The 22,162-nt window shown below is 42.5% G+C and overlaps 2 protein-coding genes and 1 long non-coding RNA gene across 3 annotated transcripts in view; 2 read left to right on the top strand and 1 right to left on the bottom strand.

Moving 5' to 3' along the window:
* LOC141766952 (DENN domain-containing protein 5B-like) overlaps nucleotides 1–10,377 on the top strand; it is a 16,377-nt gene extending 6,000 nt beyond the window's left edge. Inside the window, exons 7-21 of the mRNA XM_074634174.1 lie at nucleotides 548–698; nucleotides 1,709–1,799; nucleotides 2,118–2,237; nucleotides 2,345–2,497; nucleotides 2,639–2,717; nucleotides 2,819–2,894; nucleotides 3,185–3,313; nucleotides 3,420–3,541; nucleotides 4,605–4,750; nucleotides 4,846–4,964; nucleotides 6,124–6,308; nucleotides 6,480–6,562; nucleotides 7,749–7,875; nucleotides 8,134–8,308; nucleotides 9,074–10,377. Coding sequence (XP_074490275.1) covers nucleotides 548–698; nucleotides 1,709–1,799; nucleotides 2,118–2,237; nucleotides 2,345–2,497; nucleotides 2,639–2,717; nucleotides 2,819–2,894; nucleotides 3,185–3,313; nucleotides 3,420–3,541; nucleotides 4,605–4,750; nucleotides 4,846–4,964; nucleotides 6,124–6,308; nucleotides 6,480–6,562; nucleotides 7,749–7,875; nucleotides 8,134–8,308; nucleotides 9,074–9,257 — 1,940 coding nt within the window. The 3' untranslated portion in view covers nucleotides 9,258–10,377. The remainder of the gene's footprint in view (nucleotides 1–547; nucleotides 699–1,708; nucleotides 1,800–2,117; nucleotides 2,238–2,344; nucleotides 2,498–2,638; nucleotides 2,718–2,818; nucleotides 2,895–3,184; nucleotides 3,314–3,419; nucleotides 3,542–4,604; nucleotides 4,751–4,845; nucleotides 4,965–6,123; nucleotides 6,309–6,479; nucleotides 6,563–7,748; nucleotides 7,876–8,133; nucleotides 8,309–9,073) is intronic.
* On the bottom strand, nucleotides 6,556–19,636 carry LOC141767027 (uncharacterized). Its single transcript, XR_012593742.1, has 3 exons — nucleotides 19,504–19,636; nucleotides 19,263–19,411; nucleotides 6,556–6,778 (listed from the first exon to the last, which is right to left on the bottom strand). It is a non-coding gene; the product is annotated as an uncharacterized LOC141767027 (long non-coding RNA).
* Nucleotides 14,420–22,162, top strand: sinhcaf (SIN3-HDAC complex associated factor). Its single transcript, XM_074634276.1, has 6 exons — nucleotides 14,420–14,708; nucleotides 18,847–18,974; nucleotides 19,119–19,218; nucleotides 19,301–19,424; nucleotides 19,538–19,688; nucleotides 19,937–22,162. The coding sequence occupies exons 2-6, from the start codon at nucleotides 18,847–18,849 to the stop codon at nucleotides 20,271–20,273; spliced, it is 840 nt and encodes a 279-aa protein (XP_074490377.1). The 5' UTR covers nucleotides 14,420–14,708; the 3' UTR covers nucleotides 20,274–22,162.

Here is a 22,162-nt window from a genome sequence, read left to right as displayed (position 1 = left end):
GGTAATAAGAACTGAAGATCTCGCTATACTCTGCTTAAGGAGACTTGTTTGACAGAACATCTAACTATTTAAATAGAAACTGATGGATATAATGTGATGAATAATTGAAACACAGAAGGGATGGGATGTTATTTGAGGGGGGGGGGGGAGATAGGGGATTAGAGAGGGGTGAACTAAAGGATACGGGGGGGGATGAGGGATGAGCATTATACGGTGGAAGCGGAGGACACGGCTTTGTGTCCTATGGAAACTGTTTCTCTTCTGCTTTGAAGTCCTGCCAACCTCTCTGCAGAAGATGCATCTGAATCTGTCCGTATGTTCACATTTACACTTCAGAGATGCTGTTACATTATATTACTCTATTCTGTCTCCTTCCAACTAAACACACTCAGGAGCACTTAACCAACCTGAATACGAGATGTTCACATGAGAGGAGACACTAAGTGTTCGACACACATCATTGCTGGTCTACAGTAGAACCCCCCCCCCCCCCTCCGCCCCCCCCCCCCCCGTTGGGTACTAACCAGTGCTGGGTTTGTCTCTGCAGCTCAGGTCATTGAGCGCAGACTGCTGAAGGCCGACCACACAGCCATACACCCCCACCTGCTGGACATGAGGATCGGCCAGGGGCGGCACCAGCCGGGCTACTTCCCTAAGCTGCAGGCTGATGTGCTCACACAGGGACAGAACACCAACAAGTGAGCGCCTTCGTTTATCAGCTGTGAATCAATGATATTAGAACAGTGATTCTCAACCACCGGTACATGGAACCACGGGGACATGGAACCACGGGGACATGGAACCACGGGTACATGGAACCCAGGTACATGGAACCCCGGGTACATGGAACTCGGGTACATGGAACCACGGGGACATGGAACCACGGGTACATGGAACCCAGGTACATGGAACCACGGGGACATGGAACCACGGGGACATGGAACCACGGGTACATGGAACTCGGGTACATGGAACCACGGGGACATGGAACCACGGGTACATGGAACCCAGGTACATGGAACCACGGGGACATGGAACCACGGGTACATGGAACCCAGGTACATGGAACCCCGGGTACATGGAACCACGGGTGCATGGAACACGGGTACATGGAACCACGGGTGCATGGAACACGGGTACATAGAACCACGGGTACATGGAACCCGGGTACATGGAACCACGGGTACATGGAACCACGGGTACATGGAACCCGGGTACATGGAACCACGGGTACATGGAACCACGGGTACATGGAACCCGGGTACATGGAACCCGGGTACATCGAACCCGGGCCCAGAGGGTCCAAACGGTTCTAGGAGCAGCTCAAGTGATTTTAAAGAGCTCATCTGATGGGGGTTGTGTGGTTACGTCAGACGTAAAGGATGGAACCGCTGCATTAGAATATCACTGGTTGTCAGGATCTACTTTATTACTTTATTTATTAAATACACATTTGTATATTTTAAATACACAAAACACCATTTGAATTTTATTTTGCGATGTCATCTGATGTTATCTGATGTCATCTGATGTTATCTGATGTCATCTGATGTTATCTGATGTCATCTGATGTTATCTGATGTCATCTGATGTTATCTGATGTCATCTGATGTCATCTGATGTCATCTGATGTCATCTGATGTCATCTGATGTCATCTGATGTCATCTGATGTTATCTGATGTCATCTGATGTCATCTGGGCGAACAGGTGGTCCGGACGGGTTACGGCATCACGCAGGGCTGACCTGAAGAGATCAACGGTGACGGAACACTCAGGAGTCGACAACGAACAGAGACAGGTACGTTCATGTGTTCAGACACACACACACACACACACACACACACACACACACACACACACACACAAAGACACACACACACACACACACACACACACACACACACACAGACACACGCAGACACACGCACAGACACACACACACACACACACACAGACACGCACACACACACAGACACACAGACACACACACACACGGACACACACACACAGACACACGGACACACACACAGACACACACACACACAGACACACACAGACACACACAGACCTTTAGGAGGCTCGTGTCTGATTTATGACCTCTTGGTTCATTTAACAGAAGCACACGTTTGCGAGGAAGAACCTTCGCCAGTCGAAGCTACTCGACTCGTCGCCTCGAGCCGTCAGTCAGACTCACCGAGAGTTTGTGGACGGGCTGCTGAGCGAGTGTCGTCTGAAGGTGAGAGCTTTATCTGCGTGCTGACGGTGATGGAGGCGCCGCTGTCACTCATTTCTTTAAATCACCGTTCAAGGTTAATGCCACTAAATGTTCTCTGGCATTTTCAGACCAAACGGATGCTGATGGAGCGGATGGGGAAGGAGAGCGTGGAACTGGGTCAGGGAGAAGCCAACATCACGGGTCTGCAGGAGAACACGCTGATCCACGGTCTGTGTGACCTACTGGAGAGAACCTGGGGCCACGGCCTGCAGCTCAAACAGGTCAGACTCTTCAGTTCACATCAGCTCACATGACCTAAAGAAGCATGTGTGTATCCCACGTCAACAAACTCATGCATACGAGCACAAAGAGGAGACTGAATGAACGGGCTGAATATTGACGTGTGTGTTTGTTCTGAGCAGGGGAAGTCCGCTCTCTGGTCCCATCTGCTTCACTACCAGGCGGCCGGAGGGAAGACGGAGACACCAGCTGAGTCTCCAGGTCAGAGCATCACCTCACTGATTCCTTTATCTCGTCACTGTTCAATCACCGAGCTCTGAGTCGGATCATCATCGTAGGTGTTTAACTTGCTGTCTGTTCAGGGTCTAACGGTTCGGACCAGAGAACGTGTGATGACGGCGCTCTGCTCCAGAGAGGATCCTTAATACAGGATATGAGGTAACGAGAGCAGACATACTGTGATGTGGGAGAAACTGCATATGGCATGTTTGTAAGGTATATGTTTTATAAAAAATACAAATGATAACTGATACTTTGGCTTTAGTTTAGATGAAGACAGATTGTTAACTTTTTAAATAATGATATACTACTCATCCATTATATCTCCAGCATCTTGTTCTGTTCTCTCTCTTTGATCTTTCTAGAACATATAAAGTTAAGAATCCTCATTAAATCAGATGTGATGAGAAACAGCTGAGCATCAGAGCTTGTTTCTGTTGTTCTTCCAGGTTTATCCAGACCATGAGTGAGGGTCTGTCTGAGGTGGGTCAGGCCCGGGCCTGGATCCATCTGGCTCTGGAGAAGAAGATGCTGTCCCAGCACCTTAAAGAGCTGCTCACTAACCAGGAGCTGCTCAGGTCAGGACTCACTCATAAAGGACTAGTCTGGTGTTTCTGGGTGTCATTTATAGGAAGTCTCCTGATTGTGACGGACCTGTTTCCCTTTCTTCTCGTCCTCTGACAGGCAGCTGTATAAACCTCACGCTTTCCTGCTCTGTGAGGAAGAAAGGGAGCAGTTCCTGTTCCACCTGCTCTCTCTCAACACGGTGGACTACCTCTGCTTCACACGCGTCTTCACCTCCATCAGTAAGTCCCGTAAACTTTAACAGCAGAATGAGAGAGTTTACTGGCAGCTTTATAGCTTTCAAGGACGCTGAAAGTTTCTCCACCCACTGACCTTCTACTTGAATTACAGCCAGTATCCCATCAGCCCCTTTAGACCTCAAACAATAGACATCTGCCCCGATGCTGTGAAAATCCTTTAGGGCTGGACCGCAGAGGGCCAGCCCTACAGACACTAAAGTCTGTCACTGAGTGACTGACTGACTGATGAAGTTACAGGATTGGTCGGCCGACTGTTGGAGTTCCCTCATTGGTCGTTGCTCTTTCAAAATGAGAAGGCGGAGAACAGTTCTGTGTTTAGGTTTTCTGGGGAGCGTGTCAGTGGATCAATGTCTCATTACATAGTGCTGTTGTTGTGCATGTGCTATTGTTAATGTTCGTTTAAGTTACGTTACGTTGTGCTTCATATTGTGTTACCGTGCATTCACACTAAACACAAAGCTAATTTTCGCCTCGCTGTCCTCCAGAAATAACCCCTGTTGCTGCTTTGTACATGTTGGTGAAGTCCCAGATATGTCAGAAAACCAAACGCCGTCATGTCTGGGTTCATAACGTCACCCGGCGGCGAGCTGTATTCACATACTGTATCTGTATCTATCAGACACACGTCGCTACTGAACCCAAAATAAACAGACTGTGCTGTGATTTAATTGCACATGCTTTGATAAAAAACTGAAATACATTTAACCTTGCAGACTGTATGTCATGCTGATACCTTTTCACCTTGTATAAAATGTATAATATACTGATTAGTAAATGTTATCATTTAATATTACTGAATGTCTTTTGCTTCATTATAAGTTTCAATCAAACATTAAGATATAAGTGTTAAAAACATGATAGACATGACCTCTGACTATTGGTGGAACAATTTAGCCACAAACTCACAGACTGACCCGATACGGTCCAGACAGATACTCGGTCAGACCGAGTCTTGTTACTCTGAGTATTGTGAGAATAGTTGGACACCTTTAAGTGTGAAAGAAGTTGCATAAATTAATAAAACTTTGCTCTCGTGTCTCTGCAGGTATTCCGTACCGTGTTGTTATAATACCCATGAAGAAGCTGAGCATTGCCATGGCAACAGTTGACCCTTGGGTGTGCGTGTCAGGAGAACTGGGCGATTCAGGAGTTCGACAGATCCCGAAGAATACACAAGAGATTTATTTCCAGGTTTGTGTTTAACTCTGCAGCAGTGAGGTCGACATGGTGTGTGACAGAGACACGTGCCTCGGTAAACTCACTGTGGTCGCTGCTTTTCATTTCAGAGCAAGAACCTGGGCCGGCTGAGCACTCTGCAGCTGGGACAGGAGAACTCTGGCCTGCTGGCCAAGTGTCTGATTGACTGTGTGATGGTGTATAATGAGATCACCGGACACACCTACAAGTGAGCTTCTTACTTTGACCCTCGTCTCATCACTAAACACAGACTGTGACCCAGAGAGCTGCAGGAATGAGTCCTAAACCCAGAGATGAGTTTTAGCACTTCTGGCTCCCTCGTCTCAAAGTTAACGGGTCTTTGGTTACATGCCTGAAATCAGCTCTGTGGTTAACAGAAGCTCAAGAGGGTTTAATGTTTTGTTCTACAACATAAAATATGTAAGTAAATATCCCACTGGTGAATTATGAAGCATGTATGTGTCTTAAAAAAGGTGGTTGCTAACAAGTTGCTAAATCAGCAACTAAACGTCATCACGTGTAACATTAGTCCTCCTTCACAGCCTCGGTGTGTTTCCTCAGGTTCATGCGACCGTGGTGTAGCTCATCTACAGCCCAACGTTAGCTTTTTATTTCTGCCGATTGCATTCACACTTCAAAAATCATAAAAGTGGAGTTCATTTGTGGAGATTATCTTCAAAATATCATATCAAAACATCTAAGTATCATAAACGTTTGTTTACCACAGAGCTGATTTTCTGCAATAATCCAAAACCCAATGGAACAATCCCATTGGCTGTTAGTGGAGGGAACCAGAGGTCTGTACTACAAAGCAGGATTTAGAGGTTAGCGAGGTAGCTTCAGGGTTAACCCTTCAGGGTTTTCCGTCCTAAGAAGGTGGATCACTTCTTACTGGGAAGAATGTGAACGCTCTCACAGCCAGACTGAGAAACTCTGGGTTGATTTACTGAGTTGATAACCAGCGTCGTAGGACCGCTTAGCAAGACCTCTGTTGTTGGAGTTAGTGAAGCCAGATAAGGAGAAGATACCCTGGGAATGATGAACTGGCTTCGTAGTACAGACCTCCGGGCGATGCTAACTTCCTGGTTGGCCTACAAAAATACATCATCCCTGCAGCTCTCTTTAGTACAAGAATATGTTTGTGGACAGCAGCTCCCCGTTGGATAAAGATCCGATGACATCTGAATGATCCTGACTGTCAGATATTGGATGTCTGAGCTCCCATGAACACTGCTGCTGCCTCATACAGATCAGATCTATCAACTAAATCAACTCAGCACACTCACTAGGAGCTGATTGGACCTGATGGCTCTTACCTGTGCCATGTCCTTTGGATGATAATCAAACCCCGTCTTCTCTCCTGCCAGGTTCCCATGCGGCCGCTGGCTGGGGAAAGGCGTGGGCGACGGCAGCTTGGAAAGAGTTCTCATTGGTCAGCTGGTGTCACCTGGTGGAGAGGAGGATGCTGGACGGTGGACAGGGACGCCTCCGGAGCTGGCCTCTCCATCTCAGTGTGCGCGGGCGGTGCTGGGAGCGCTTGGCAGCCGAAGCAGTGCGTACTGACAAAGAACACATTCTTTAGTACAATAGCTGACCTACTTGTTGGTCCAATAACAGATTCTGCTCCTGTATCACCTTTCTGTTCAGCTCCTGTCCACTTCCCCTCGCGTCTGTCATCATCCGTCCTCATGTTTCTATTCCTATTCTTGATGTGTCCTTTCAGGAATGCTGTCTGTTGAAGTACAAGAGGACATGAGGGAGGCAGCAAATAACCTCGTTAAACACTTCCACAAACCCGAACAAGAGGTAGGTAACCGTAGATAGAGAGGATGCATTACACAGTTAAAGCAGCAGTAGGCCAGGTAGAAGCAAAACGCTCACTACATCCTGACAGTAGTGCATGAGACAGGTAATCTGAAATAAATCATGTTCCTCTGTGTCCTCCGGTGTCCTCCGGTGTCCTCCGGTGTCCTCCGGTGTCCTCCGGTGTCCTCCGGTGTCCTCCGGTGCTCCAAACGGCATCTGCAAGATTTCGGACTGTAGGAAAACAACAACCAATATTCTGTTACGTTAATGCCTTTTTCTCTCCTGAGATGTTCTCAGGATCATCTCGTAGTGCACGGATTAGCTGTAAAATGAGAAAGTTATTGACCCGGCAGCCATGTTGAGATCTGCTGAGGAAATACCAAGCCCCGCCCACCAACCAGAGCTCACTTTCTTAGGAGAGAAATAGACATTACAGTAACAGAATATTGATTCATATTTGATCAGCGCTGTCTAGTTTGACCGTTTGATCGGAGTTTGCGAGTGATTGACAGCTACCTCTGTTGAGTGAACAGCCAATAGGAACGCTCTCTCTCTGAAATGACCTGTGATTGGTCAAAGTCTCCCGTCACGGGCTAGATGTTCTAAAGCCTGAAAACAGAGCCATGAGGAGGAGCAGGAGTCTAGTTCTCTCTCAGAACACTTCAATTTCAATATGATGGAAGGTTATTATGGGATGTCTGCCCAATGATGCCAAAATCATTCTGCCTACCATTGTTTTAATTATGTCCATTTAACCTGTTGGCCCTCTAAGGTTAAATAGGGCGAGATTGGTTAATGCAAAGCATCTCAGGCAGCGATGTGTTCCACTGTCGACCTCCTGTTTGGGTTATTTTGATCTCCAACGTGGTTACTCCGGCTCCTCCAGCCCCGGACTCGTTTGTGTGTCAGACAACATTAAGTTAAAAGCGCTGAAGAGACTAAATGGATCACTTTGGTTTATCTGTAAAGGGCCGTCTCCTCTTCATTGTAACATCTTCAGTGAGCTGGATTTAATGTACAAACATCTTCTCCGTACTTCCTGTTAGGAAACGGAAGATTAGAAAATAAACATCTTGTTCTATGTTGTGGAGGATTTTGTAAACTTGCATATACAGTATGGGGATTTACTGAATGTGAAAGATGAGCCTCTTGCTTACTCTATTAAATCCCATTTCTGTCGTCCCAGAGGGGAAACGTGACGGTGCTGTTATGTGGAGAAGGAGGTCTGGTGCTCTCCTTGGAGAACTTCCTCCTGCACGGGCTCAAACCCAACCGTCTGTTCCAGAGGAACGTGTTCGTTTGGGACTTCGTGGGTAAGTAATGTGTGGGTTCATTAAAAGTCAAATGTTTTACTTCTTGCTGATGTCTGTTTCTTGTCTCCATCCAGTGGTGATGCATATGAATTTCACATATCAAATTTCATGCAACAAAGCATGATTGATGCGTTTTGTATAACAACCAGTGTTACACCCTCCGTCTCCAGTGTTTATCTTCTACAACCTTACTTTACCCTGTTGTCTGTATATTAATAAGTTATGAACTGACAGTGTGACCCATCCTCGCTCCCATAGAGAAGGCAGTGGTTTCCATGGACACGGCTGATCAGATGGGTGACCTGCACGGAGCAACACTGACAAAGGGTCCACCTTGTGACTCGCTGTGCCGCTACGTCAACGCTATCAACGCCTCGCCACGAAACATCGGAAAAGAGGGCAAGTTCCAGCTGTTGGTCTGCTTGGGAATCAGGTGAGGGGGGGGGGGGTCATAATCTTCTTTATGATTCTGATACTTGTGTATTTAATCCAATGTAATAAGTCTAAAAACGTAGATTTATGATCCATATCTAAACCAGAAAAGGTTTGAAAATGTTCTCCTCACTGGTATCTGTGATTTTAAAGGTCCCATATTGTAACAAGTGAGATTTTCATGTATTTTATATTATAAAGCAGGTTTAAGTGCTTTATATAAATACTGTTAAACTATCAAAATGCTCAATATACGGAGAAATACACACAGCCCGTATTCAGAAATTGTGCGTTTGAAACAGGCCGTCAGGATTTCTGTTCATTTGTGATGTCACAAATATACAATATTTAGACCACTACACGGTTTTAAACGTAAACATTCTAAATGTGTCCCAGTTTATTTCCTGTTGCAGTGGATGTGAATAACATCAGCTGACAGGAAGTAAACATGGACCCCAGCTGTTGCCTAGCAACGCAATTCCATTGAAATGCACTAAAACGGAGCGTTTCAGACGGAGGGTGAATACAGGTATATTCAGACAGGCTTCACTAGATACAACCAAGAGGTTTTGGTGCTTCACTGTAGTTTGTGTTGGAGTCTGAGTCTGAACAGCGTAGACACACGCGAGCGCACATGAGACACCGACCAGCAATGATTTATACGTGTAAGAAGTTACAGTCCCTTTAAGAGAAAGCTTGGCTCACCTCTCCGTTTGTAAGACATGTATGGGACCATTCTTGACCAGTGGCGTGCTCTTCTTGGCAGGGACCGGCTCCTCTCTCAGTGGCTCCCCCTGCTGGCAGACTGTTCCCTGACAGCGAGGACGTACGAGGACGGTGCGCTGCTGCGGGACCGAGCTGCCGTACACTCCCTCTCCCGCATCCTGCACACGCTCAACGGGTTCACCGTCACCCTGGAGACGGCCCTGGTCAAAGGAGTTGACCTCTGACCCTGACAAATAAGCCCCTGCTCTGTAACCGACTGCAGGAATGCAGATGGGTTCAAATATTCATCTCTCCATCGGTGAACATTCAGACACTTGAGAAATGTGACTTTATCCTAAAAGAAGACGGTGGACTAGATGAGGTCACTGGCATCTCCAGCTCCAAACATATTGCCTTGTTCACTGATGTAAATGTCTTATATATATATATTTACTGGATTTGCTTCAGGAAATAGTCAGATTTTTCCTCTGCTTGTTTACACTGTGAAATTCTGTTTCCTCAAAGTGAAATAGAGTCATTCCTTATCCCACATCTCCAGTAGATATGTTCACAGCTCACACCATTAACTGAACCCTGAACTCTCCTTCTACTGCTGTATTGCTTGCACTTGAACTTTAAACGAAGCACATGCATGGCCAAAATCTGTTTGTTTGTTTTCTGTCTTAGCGTGTTGTGATCTGAAACATCAGGACTCAGGCCTTATTATAGAAAGACTTCATTCATTGGATATCTTAGTAAATGTACTCCAGAAAGATAATGTTCCCGCTCTATACTATGTTATCAATGTTATATTATGCTCTTGTTCTACTGCATCACATCCTGCCTGTTTCTCATTGTTTACTTCAGTTTGGATCACATACTGAAATCCTCCGTTGGTGAAACACTGAAACCAAACTCGTGTCCTAACCGTGTCACAAAGCTTTCCTCTCTCTCTCTCTCTCGTTGTAAATATTTAGCTTCATTAGACCTTTGATAGATTGTGCTCATTTGTTATTATGGTGTAATGAATTTGTGGCATAATTTTTCTGTATAAAGGCATCTTGTTTGTGTCTGTGTAAAACAATAGATTCCACTACGGACACACTTTACTGATGATGTGGATAATAGTCACGCTGTTTGTTTCTAAGGTGTCGTCTCCAGACAACGAACAGAGCACAGTTTCTTAAAAACGCTAAGTATTATGTTGACGTCACGTTTAAGTTAACAGTTGAAGAATTACGAAGACGCCGTCTCCTGCACTGTCCTGCAAGCACTATGTAACCCGATGACCAAGCCTCTATTATACTTTAAATACAGATTAAAGAAAGCAATAATGAATTGTTATTTATGAAATGTGTTGTCAAAGATTAAAGTTAATATTGACATAACTCACGTGGTAGTGTGGTTCTTTTTGTGCTATTCACTCAAATCTGAAAGATGTTTCAGTTGCAAAACAAAAGTTCCCTGTACAGTCAGACTACTACTAAAAACTACTACTGTACAGTATATACTCTACTGTACAGTAGTGTATATACTGTACAGTATATACTCTACTGTACAGTATATACACTACTGTACAGTATATACTCTACTGTACAGTATATACACTACTGTACTGTATATACTCTACTGTACAGTATATACTCTACTGTACGGTATATACACTACTGTACTGTACAGTATATACTCTACTGTACGGTATATACTCTACTGTACAGTATATACTCTACTGTACAGTATATACTCTACTGTACTGTACAGTATATACTCTACTGTACGTATATACTCTACTGTACAGTATATACTCTACTGTACGTATATACTCTACTGTACAGTATATACTCTACTGTACGTATATACTCTACTGTACAGTATATACACTACTGTACAGTATATACTCTACTGTACAGTATATACTCTACTGTACGGTACAGTATATACTCTACTGTACAGTATATACACTACTGTACTGTACAGTATACACTCTACTGTATGGTATATACTCTACTGTACAGTATATACTCTACTGTACGGTACAGTATATACTCTACTGTACAGTATATACTCTACTGTACGGTATATACTCTACTGTACAGTATATACTCTACTGTACGGTACAGTATATACTCTACTGTACGGTATATACTCTACTGTACGGTACAGTATATACTCTACTGTACGGTATATACTCTACTGTACGGTACAGTATATACTCTACTGTACGGTATATACTCTACTGTACAGTATATACTCTACTGTACGGTATATACTCTACGGTATATACTGTACAGTACAGTATATACTCTACTGTACGGTATATACTCTACTGTACGGTATATACTCTACTGTACGGTACAGTATATACTCTACTGTACAGTATATACTCTACTGTACGGTACAGTATATACTCTACTGTACGGTATATACTCTACTGTACAGTATATACTCTACTGTACGGTATATACTCTACTGTACGGTACAGTATATACTCTACTGTACAGTATATACTCTACTGTACGGTACAGTATATACTCTACTGTACGGTATATACTCTACTGTACGGTACAGTATATACTCTACTGTACGGTATATACTCTACTGTACGGTACAGTATATACTCTACTGTACAGTATATACTCTACTGTACGGTACAGTATATACTCTACTGTACAGTATATACTCTACAGTACGGTATATACTCTACTGTACAGTATATACTCTACTGTACGGTATATACTGTACTGTACAGTATATACTCTACGGTATATACTGTACAGTACAGTATATACTCTACTGTACGGTATATACTCTACTGTACAGTATATACTCTACTGTACAGTATATACTCTACAGTACGGTATATACTCTACTGTACAGTATATACTCTACTGTACGGTATATACTGTACTGTACAGTATATACTCTACGGTATATACTCTACTGTACGGTATGTACATGGTGTTTGGCTGCGGCTGGAACTGAAGCTGGAAACTTGGAATTTTCCTCAGGATCAATAAAGTTACTATCCATCTACCTATCTACCTATCTACCTATCTATCTCTCTATCTCTCTATCTCTCTATCTCTCTATCTCTCTATCTATCTATCTATCTATCTCTCTATCTCTCTATCTCTCTATCTATCTATCTCTCTATCTCTCTATCTCTCTATCTCTCTATCTATCTACCTATCTATCTCTCTATCTCTCTATCTCTCTCTCTCTCTATCTCTCTATCTCTCTATCTCTCTATCTATCTACCTATCTATCTCTCTATCTCTCTATCTCTCTATCTCTCTATCTCTCTATCTATCTACCTATCTATCTCTCTATCTCTCTATCTCTCTATCTCTCTATCTCTCTATCTATCTACCTATCTATCTCTCTATCTCTCTATCTCTCTATCTATCTACCTATCTATCTCTCTATCTCTCTATCTCTCTATCTCTCTATCTCTCTATCTATCTACCTATCTATCTCTCTATCTCTCTATCTCTCTATCTCTCTATCTCTCTATCTATCTACCTATCTATCTCTCTATCTCTCTATCTCTCTATCTATCTACCTATCTATCTATCTATCTCTCTATCTCTCTATCTATCTACCTCTCTATCTCTCTCTCTCTCTATCTCTCTATCTCTCTACCTATCTATCTCTCTATCTCTCTATCTCTCTATCTCTCTATCTATCTATCTCTCTATCTCTCTATCTCTCTATCTCTCTATCTATCTATCTCTCTATCTCTCTATCTCTCTATCTATCTATCTCTCTATCTCTCTATCTCTCTATCTCTCTATCTCTCTATCTCTCTATCTATCTATCTATCTATCATACCGGTCCAATAAATCTGACCATATGAAACCAGCCTCTTGCAGGGAGGACTAAAGCAGCCTACTGGATGTGCAGTGTGATGCATTTCTACTAAAATCGACTTTTTGCTGCTGACTATTATGAAGACACTCTCTGAGGTGTCTTGAATGATATTATGGTACTTGTGTTATATTTAAAAGGATTAATGAGTATTTATTGCAGAATTGTATTGGATTGCATTCGAGTGCTACGTCTATTTGCACATTCTTTCCCCAAATTGTACGACAACAATGTGTTGCTTTTAGGATAAAAGCAACACATTTGGCACAAATGTAGGTTTATATGTTATGTAAATATCTATATATTTTCATAGCATATAAACCAAGACATTTGGCACATATGTAGGTTTATATATAATGAACTTTTATAACATATAGACCTTTATCTGTGCCAGATGTGTTGCTTTTATTGCAGAATGCATAATAGTTATGAATATTTCATCTTAGCTGCTCCACTAACACATTCTAGTAGAAGTGTTATGTGGTGTGATGTGTTTCTGTGATGTGACAGCAGGATGACTGAACTCTCCTGAGGAGTTCAAGACCTATTTTAGAACACATTCTCAGGTCCATTCTTACTCAACCCGTCATTCTCGAGATCTTCATCCTCCTGAATGTCTCACTAGTAGAGGTACATTTTTAATACGATTTAGAGGAACCGAATAATGGAGCAGCTTTTCACATCTATCAATAAACTGTTCATCTGTCAAATGTTTCAAAAGTCTCTTAAAGGGTCATTTATCTGCTGTCTTGTAATTGCTTTTCCTCATGTTGTCCATGTATCTGTTTTTATGTTTGTTTGTTTTTCCCACTCACAATGTTGTTTGGTTATGATTACCCAGAAGTCTTTATAGATATTTAAATCAATATCCTCCTCAAAAACACTAACCATACACTTCCACACAACACACACACGCACGCACGCACACACACGCACACACACACACGCACGCACGCACACACTTGTCTTTTTTGATATATTTATTGTTATTGTTGTTATTATATATATCTTGTTCTAATTGTTTGTCATCACTATTATGTAGTCATATTATTTCTTTATATTAATCTTGTCTCTAGAGGCTTCAGATCAGCCCAGTGGGGTTTCTGTCTCTTCCTGCACTGAATCTTATTCATTTATTGTTTTGTTATGTTGTGTAGTCTGAAATTGTGCAACAACAAAAAAATCTATCATAAATGAATAATTTAATTGTGCAAAACAAATCAACTGGATGTGTTTGTCGGTCTTGAACTGACTGCTGGATGCTGGATGGAGGCCAGGTGGCTTTATGCACCTTTTATTTACCACTAATCTGCGGGTCTCCTGTCACGCGTCTCCGTGCACAGCCCGCAGCCTGCAGACAGACATCTGCTCTCTGATCTGTCTCTGTGTGTCTCTCTGTAGTCCTGTAGTAAACCAGTAGACCCGGTGGTCCCGCCTCTCTGCTGACTCTCTCCAATGCTCCCTAGCAACCAGGCCGAGCCCCCTGTTCCCGCGCAATGTTCCCATCCTTATAAGGTCAGCTGCGCGCAGACGCACGGACACGTCACCGGACACGTCACGCGCTGTTTATGTAAATGTTCTGATTGAAGAAAAAGAAGAGAAGCTGCTGCTGCTGTGAGATGGAGGCGTGGACACCACGCATGCGCACTACAGTCCACTACTCTACCACAACGCGCACGCAACGCGCACACATCAACACGCACACAACAACACGGAGCGGGTCTCTGATGCGGGTTCATCTTCATAACAGAAACACCAGAGCGACGCGCACTGAGGACTATTACTACTATTACTACTGAGATCCAGATCAACACGCACTCTGAGACAAGGTAACGGAACCGGACCGGTTCTCTTTGGTTCTCTTGGTTCTGCTGGGTTTAACGGGTTTAAAGTGCTGGTTCTGGTTCTGTGTGCTCTGACGTTGTTTCTGGGCCTCCTGATGCTGCTGCACCGACGGGCCGGTTACCGGATAAACTGTTAAAGTCACCGGGAGGAGAGGAGATGTGTTTAATAGAGTTTAATAGAGTCCGGATGGAGCTCTATATGCGGGCACGGTGCGCAGAGGAGGCTGCTGCTGTTATTGTTGATGTTTGTTGGATGAAATCATATTTATTGCTCCAGATATTATTGTACTGCTGGAAACACTCTAATAAAGATACATTAACATTAATAACCAGATAGATACATTAATAACCAGTTAGATACATTAATAACCAGATAGATACATTAATAACCAGTTAGATACATTAATAACCAGTTAGATACATTAATAACCAGATAGATACATTAATAACCAGTTAGATACATTAATAACCAGATAGATACATTAATAACCAGTTAGATACATTAATAACCAGATAGATACATTAATAACCAGTTAGATACATTAATAACCAGATAGATACATTAATAACCAGATAGATACATTAATACCCAGATAGATACATTAATACTCAGATAGTAGTATCTGTATGTGTATCTGTGTAGTTGTGTATCTGCAGTCTGCTCCACATTTCCTCGTGCTGGTAGAGGAGCAGTTAGAGTTTGTGTCTCACGCCCACCCGGACTACAGACACCACAGATGCGTCTCCAGCACGCGGCTGCTGCTGCTGCTGTCAACAAAACCTCACCCAGACACTAAACTGCTCTGAACCGACTCCTCTAACTCCACTACACGGTAGTTTAGAGTCAGTAAACCGGCTCAGAGAGAGACTCTCATGGCGGAATAACAAAGAGTAGAGATCAGATTACAGGAGGAGGTCTGAGGACGGGTTCCTCTCGTAGTAATCATTCTATTCAGCATCTCTCTATAGTTAGTTAACGTAGTGAGGCATGAAGCGCCGTCGAGCAGCGGACAGTCTCATACAATGGGTGCATGCAGCAGGTCGTGTGTGTGCCATGCTTCCTCTCTGCTGCTCCATGCGTCCATGCTGCTGCGTGCTCGTTGGAGTGGGCGGCGAAATGTGCGACTCGCACTTTTCTCTCGATAAAAACACGCTCATTTCTCTGCTCCTGCTTTTAGTTTAAGAAGTGCACGTGTTAACCAGTCTGGTCTGAACAGCTTTCAGGATGAATTTCACAGTTTAACATTTAATATTGCAGCTTTTTTCGGGTTGAATCGCAACACACCTCCATGATCACCATGATCACACCCCCTTTCCTCTCCTCTCTGCTCCTCCTCGGAGTGTGTTGCCATGTTGAGCTGCGTCACTACTGTATTCTGCTGCACAGATCGTCTCCACGTTACAGAGGAGACACTCGGAGGTGAATACGTGGTTGACATTGTGATAAACTCCAGAATACATGTGGCACCGAGCTGATCCAACGTTGTTTTATAGCTACAACTAATAGAACATTACAGATTTAAACTGATGGTATGAATTGATTTAAGTTATTTTAATACCCTTCTGATCATACCTGCTTTGCTTTTATCACTAATTCCCTTCATATTTTATATATATTTTATATTTTATATCTTCCACTTATGCAATTTTGTTAATAGTCTGCTTATTGTCAATACTGTATATACTGATCCTATTTTTATATTTCTTATTATATTAGCTGATGCATCTTTTTTTTGCACTATCCCCTCTGCTGCTGTACACTGCAAATCCCCCCACTGTGGGATTAATAAAGGAATATCTGATCTTATCTTATCTTTAAGTGAGTGTGAATTGCACATTTAAAGCTGTAGTGCGTAGAAATGGAGCAAATATGATAAAAAAGGTTATTTTTATAAAACGGTCACTATATCGTGACAGTAGTGCATGAGACAGGTAACCTGGAAAAAAAGCATGTTCCTCTGTGTCCTCCGGTGCTCCTAACGGCATCTGCTAGATTTCACAGAAACGGAGGAAAACAAGCAGATCTGGAGCTGATCTGGAGTCTGCCGTCTCTGAGCAGCTGTCAATCACTCAATAACTCTGATCAAACAGTCAAACTAGACAGCGCTGATCAAATATGAATCAATATTCTGTTACGTTAATGCCTATTTCTCTCCTCACATGTTCTCAGAATCATCTTGTAGTGCACGGTTTAGCTGTAACATGAGAACGTTTGTGACTCGTCAGCCATGTTGAGATCAGTTGAGGAAATACCAAGATGTTCTAAAGCCTGAAATCAGAGCCATGAGGAGGAGCAGAAGTCTAGTTATCTCTCAGAACACTTCAATTACAATATGCTGAAAGGTTATTATGGGATTTTTCCCCCAATGATGCCAAAAACATTCTGCCTACTGCAGGTTTAAGTTAGTTAGGTGTACAGTTTGTGTTGCTGCTGTTTTTGTCAGAAGTCTCGCGTAAAATATACGTTCAATCTCAGAGAAGCACTTCCCCGGTTAAATAGATTTATAACTTCAGAGGCTTTATTTGCACGTTTATTTGCAGATAAGTATTATTATTATCTGCAAATAAGTTTATAAATAAGATTATTTGCAAATAAACTTTCTGCAACAGTAAAGGACACATAGAAGCATTTAAATCTGTATTTATCTGTATGTGTATCTGAATGATACAAAATTGTGTGTTTTAATCAACATATAACATATATATATATATATATACATATATATATATATATGTATATATATATATATATATATATATATGTACCCAACTCTGCTTCTATATGTATCTCACCGCCTCTTATACTGTACATATATATATATATATATATGTTCTTAATACGCCCTTGTACAAAGTATTTCCTTTTATTATTGTAATATAACTTATTCTTTTTAATGGAGCTTCCCAGCAAAAAGTATTTCACACGACTGTACTTGTATAATCGGCGTAACAATAAACATGTTGAATCAGGAGACCGCTCTCTGGTTCTCATATTATTATATCAGTGGTCTCTGATATAAGCCTCAGAGTGAGAGGTCTGTGTTGTTCCCTGCTCTCTGCGGGCTCTCGGTAGAGGACCTGGAGGACTGATGATGATGGCAGGATGAAGAAGAAGCCAGTCTCAGTCTGGGGGGCGCGGCTCGCAGTTTGCCGCAGTTCAGGTCTCCATGTGCTGTGGAGATTACACTTTTGCCTAGCAACATAAATCATAATTCCCCTGCATAATCAGCGCGCTTATTGCATTATGCCTGATTTCCCCAGGAGACACATTTAGATATTTTTTTGCATTTCTCTGCTTTTATTTTTAACTTTACTTTTTTCTTTTTAAAACCCTATATCAGAGCCCGTGTCCTCTGCAGCCTGCAGCATCCTGATAAATCAATGCATGCTTATATTTTGAGGAACCACCATGCAGCGTGCATCCTGTGCGCGCAGCATGGTGATGGAGACATGAATCTGTCTGACATGCTGTCTGACTGTTGACCTACTTCTCTCCCACCCCCCAATGTGGGTCAAAGCAGAGAGATGCTGCAACTAAAATCGCTTTCCCTGAAATGTTAGTGCTCCTGAACGCCTCATATATTAATTCACATAACTGAAATAAAAGATCCCCTCTGAACCAGAGATGTTCTGCTGCAGGCGGTTAACATCCTGCACACCGATGAGAACCTTGTTGTTCAGACTCCACAACCAGCACTGCTCCCAGTAGAACACTTACACACCAAATACTGACAACAACTGCACTATACTGTACACTGACTGTGCAATATCATCACTACTACTGCTACTCAGGTGTGATTCATACTGTGCAATATTTTCAGGTGGAATTTCATTTCATTCTCATTGTGCAATATCATTTTTCCACTAGTGCAATTTTGTTAATAGTCTGTTTATAGTCAATACTGCATATAGTTCTCCTATTTTTATACTTCCTTCTATTTAAATGGTTCATATTTTGTTTCACTTTGTTTAGCTCTTTTTTACTGTTAGCTGATGCTTCTTGTTTCTGCACTATCCCCTGTACTGCTGTACACTGCACATTTCCCCACTGCGGGACTAATAAAGGAATATCTGATCTTATCTTATCTCTTAACATTTAAATCTGTTTTTTGTTTGCACGCAGATGTTTGGCTTTCATAAGCCGAAGATGTACCGGAGTTTGGACGGCTGCTGCATCTGCCGCGCAAAGTCGTCCAGCTCTCGTTTCACGGACAGTAAGCGGTACGAGAAAGACTTCAGGAGCTGCTTTGGGTAAGAAGAGACACAGCTGGACACGTGATGGTTGGACAGAGATCCGCCTCAATGTGGATACTGTATAGGTTATAATAACACACCTTATTCATTTGAAACATTTTCCTGTGTGTCATTTCTGCACAAACTGTGATTGTGTTGCAGACTGAGTGAAATGCGATCTGGAGAGATCTGTAACGCCTGTGTGCTGCTGGTGAAACGCTGGAAAAAGCTACCTGTGGGAACCAAGAAGAACTGGAACCATGTGAGTCTGGCTCACACTACTATTGCTCGGTCATGATAAAGTACCTGTGTAAACTCATTCAGTACGTCTCTCCTCCATGAAGGTGGTTGATGCCAGAGGAGGTCCCAGTCTAAAGATAACTTCCAGGCCCAAGAAGATAAAGTCCATCTCCAAGAAAGCCCGGCCGAGCCAGATCAGCAGGCTGCAGAAAGAGCTGAAAAGAAACAGTGAGTTACGGTTTAATGGAAAGCACTTCGCATATTTCTTCCTCAAATACAGTAGTTTTTTTTTGTCACACCTACTCACCCCTCCATTGTTCACGCTTTGTTCTGCCCACCAGATTCCGATGCCCACAGCACCACCTCCAGCACCTCCCCGGCTCAGTCTCCCAGCTACAGCAACCTCTCAGACGACGGCTCAGACACGGAGATCAGCCCGGGATCCAGTCGCTCTCCTGTCTTCTCATTTCTGGACCTCACTTACTGGAAGAGGTAAATCAGACAGTGAAGCATCAACACGGATTCAGTATTTAGGATTCAGAACAGCGTCTTTAAAGCCCCGACACACCAACAACCCTTCCACACAGGTGTTTTCATTCTCAATAAACATGAGAGCTGACAGTGTGTTCACTCGTATCGGTACTCGGTATCGGAGAGTACCCAAATGTAAGTACTTGTACTAGGTCTGAAAAAAGTGGTATTGGTGCATCCCTAATACCATGTGTTCTGTTTTGTTCTAGGCAGAAGGTGTGCTGTGGAATAATCTACAAGGGGCGCTTTGGGGAGGTGCTCATCGACCCCCACTTGTTCAAACCGTGCTGCCGCAAACAACGACAGCAGCAGCAGCAGCAAGAGGAGGAGGAAGAGGAGGAAGAGGAGGAGGAAGATGAGGAGGAAGATGTGGAGATAGAGGAGGGCCAGGAGGGCGTGGATGTCAGCGGGCCCGATTCCCAGACGGAAGAGGAAGTGAAGGAGACGCCGAGGTGTGAGGAAAATGCAGAGCCTGCACAGCTATGCGTTACCTTGACAACGCCTCCAACCATGAGCGCGGCGGTGGTGATGGAGGACGGCTGGTAAGGTCAAAACTCCGCCTTGCACACATCTCTGAAGGAAATCTTGGGGTGCTGTTTGTTTGTCTCAAACACGTACAGAAAGAAGTTGCCTCAGATTGCCTTCAATCATAAAGCAGCTGTAGATCCTTCAGTCTTCTCCAGAATAATGTTGAAGGGTTGTTTATTTAGTTTGAATGGTAACTTATGAACTGTTGTTTTTCCACTTTGTCTCTTATTTTGTATTTAATATTCAAACCACCCGATGATGGACCATCATCCGTGGTGACATGCTGGAGCTCTACTTAGTCAGTTTAAAAAGACTTTATTCCAAAACGCAATAGATCCACTAGCTCACAGAAAAAGGTGCTACTTAAAATCCATTACTCAACATTTCAAACATTCAGCTGAACCTTCTCCCAGTGTGGATATTTTATAAGCATATTCTGTTAAGATGACTAATATAACAGCATTACTTTTGCTTTCTTTGTCAAGAGTAGACAACTCTTTTTTTGAAATGGTGGATATCTCGTTTTGGAATGAAAGACGCTTTCCGTCGACAGAGCACAGACCTGTACAGTAGCCCTCGTGTTTCAGTCTTTTCACATTGACATCCATTCCTATCAAACAGTTTGTGTTTGTTTGTAGACTGTCTCTGTGTGCAAATATGTGTGTGGGTCCCATTGAAATAAGGCCTATTCACAGCTTCAACAGCAAATACACCAGCCTTAATGATGTGTTACAGACAGCGCTAGTGTTAATTCTGGATCGGTATTAAGGAACACAAAGGGACAGTATATTTATCGTGGCCTCAGCAACACGTAGTGCATTTTGCATGAATGGGACGCCCACTCATCCAAAAGACTTACTGATCTGATGCATGAGTCTACTAAAATTGCATGGCCTTATATAAACTGTAAATCTTATTTTTATTTTTTTGGATCCATTTCTCTAACTTATTTTTATATGTAAGAAAAAAAAAAGGAAAAATAGAAGTTTCTTTGCTTAATAATAATAATACCACATAATACGACAGCAAAACACACAATCGGTCTATAGTCATTCAGCAATATCAATATCAGTGATTCCCGTCATTCCTGGGTCAGTATAGCTAAAACACTTTATACAAGTTGAAATTCTATGCCATTGCCTCTTATATACCACAAATGTGTTGTGATATATAGCCTAATATTACTTTATTTATCAAACGTAAGCCAAAGCACATTGAAATTCACCCAATGTCAAATCAATGCAGGTTTTCCATGGACACTTGTGCTTGTCCGAGGTCATTTGTATGTATGTTTATGGTATTTTAAACAGAACACTAAGATGAAATTTCATACATGTGATGTTGTAGTCGGGAGCAGAGGGTGTGTTATGTACATACGGGGTTGGGTGAGTCTTATGGCTCTTATATAACGGTTTCATTATTTATTTATTTCATATTTATTTGTATCACTGCATCCCCACATAGAAGTGTAATACTATGAATTCTTTTCATCTCTAGCTTAAACGTAGAACGGTTTTGTACTTCAGAAATCGAATGTAATTCTCACACAGGCTTTGTTTCACATAGCGTTGAATTACTGGTTGTCAATATTTGTGAAATGTTGTTAAGTATTTATTTGCTCATCAGTTGAGTTGCGTGCAACCTAACTTATTCTGTACCATCACTTTGGATCTGTATCATGTAGACTGAAACGAATGATAGATTGCAACCAAACTGTACTTTTCCCCTTTTAGTCTGTAGCTTAATAACGCTACAGAGTTGTAGGATAAATAACTGTAGACTTGCATGTATTGTTGCTATGCATTTACTTAGCTTACAAGTTAGACAAAGCGGTTTTGTATTTTTTATAAATCATGTACTTTTTTTACTTGTCCCTTAATAAAAGTAATTTTGTGAGTTTTCTTGAA

The sequence above is a fragment of the Sebastes fasciatus genome, chromosome 4 (genome assembly GCF_043250625.1).
Source record: "Sebastes fasciatus isolate fSebFas1 chromosome 4, fSebFas1.pri, whole genome shotgun sequence".
Lineage (NCBI taxonomy): Eukaryota > Metazoa > Chordata > Actinopteri > Perciformes > Sebastidae > Sebastes > Sebastes fasciatus.
The sequence above is the reverse complement of the archived record's forward strand: the minus strand, read 5'-3'. Positions and strand labels throughout refer to the sequence as shown.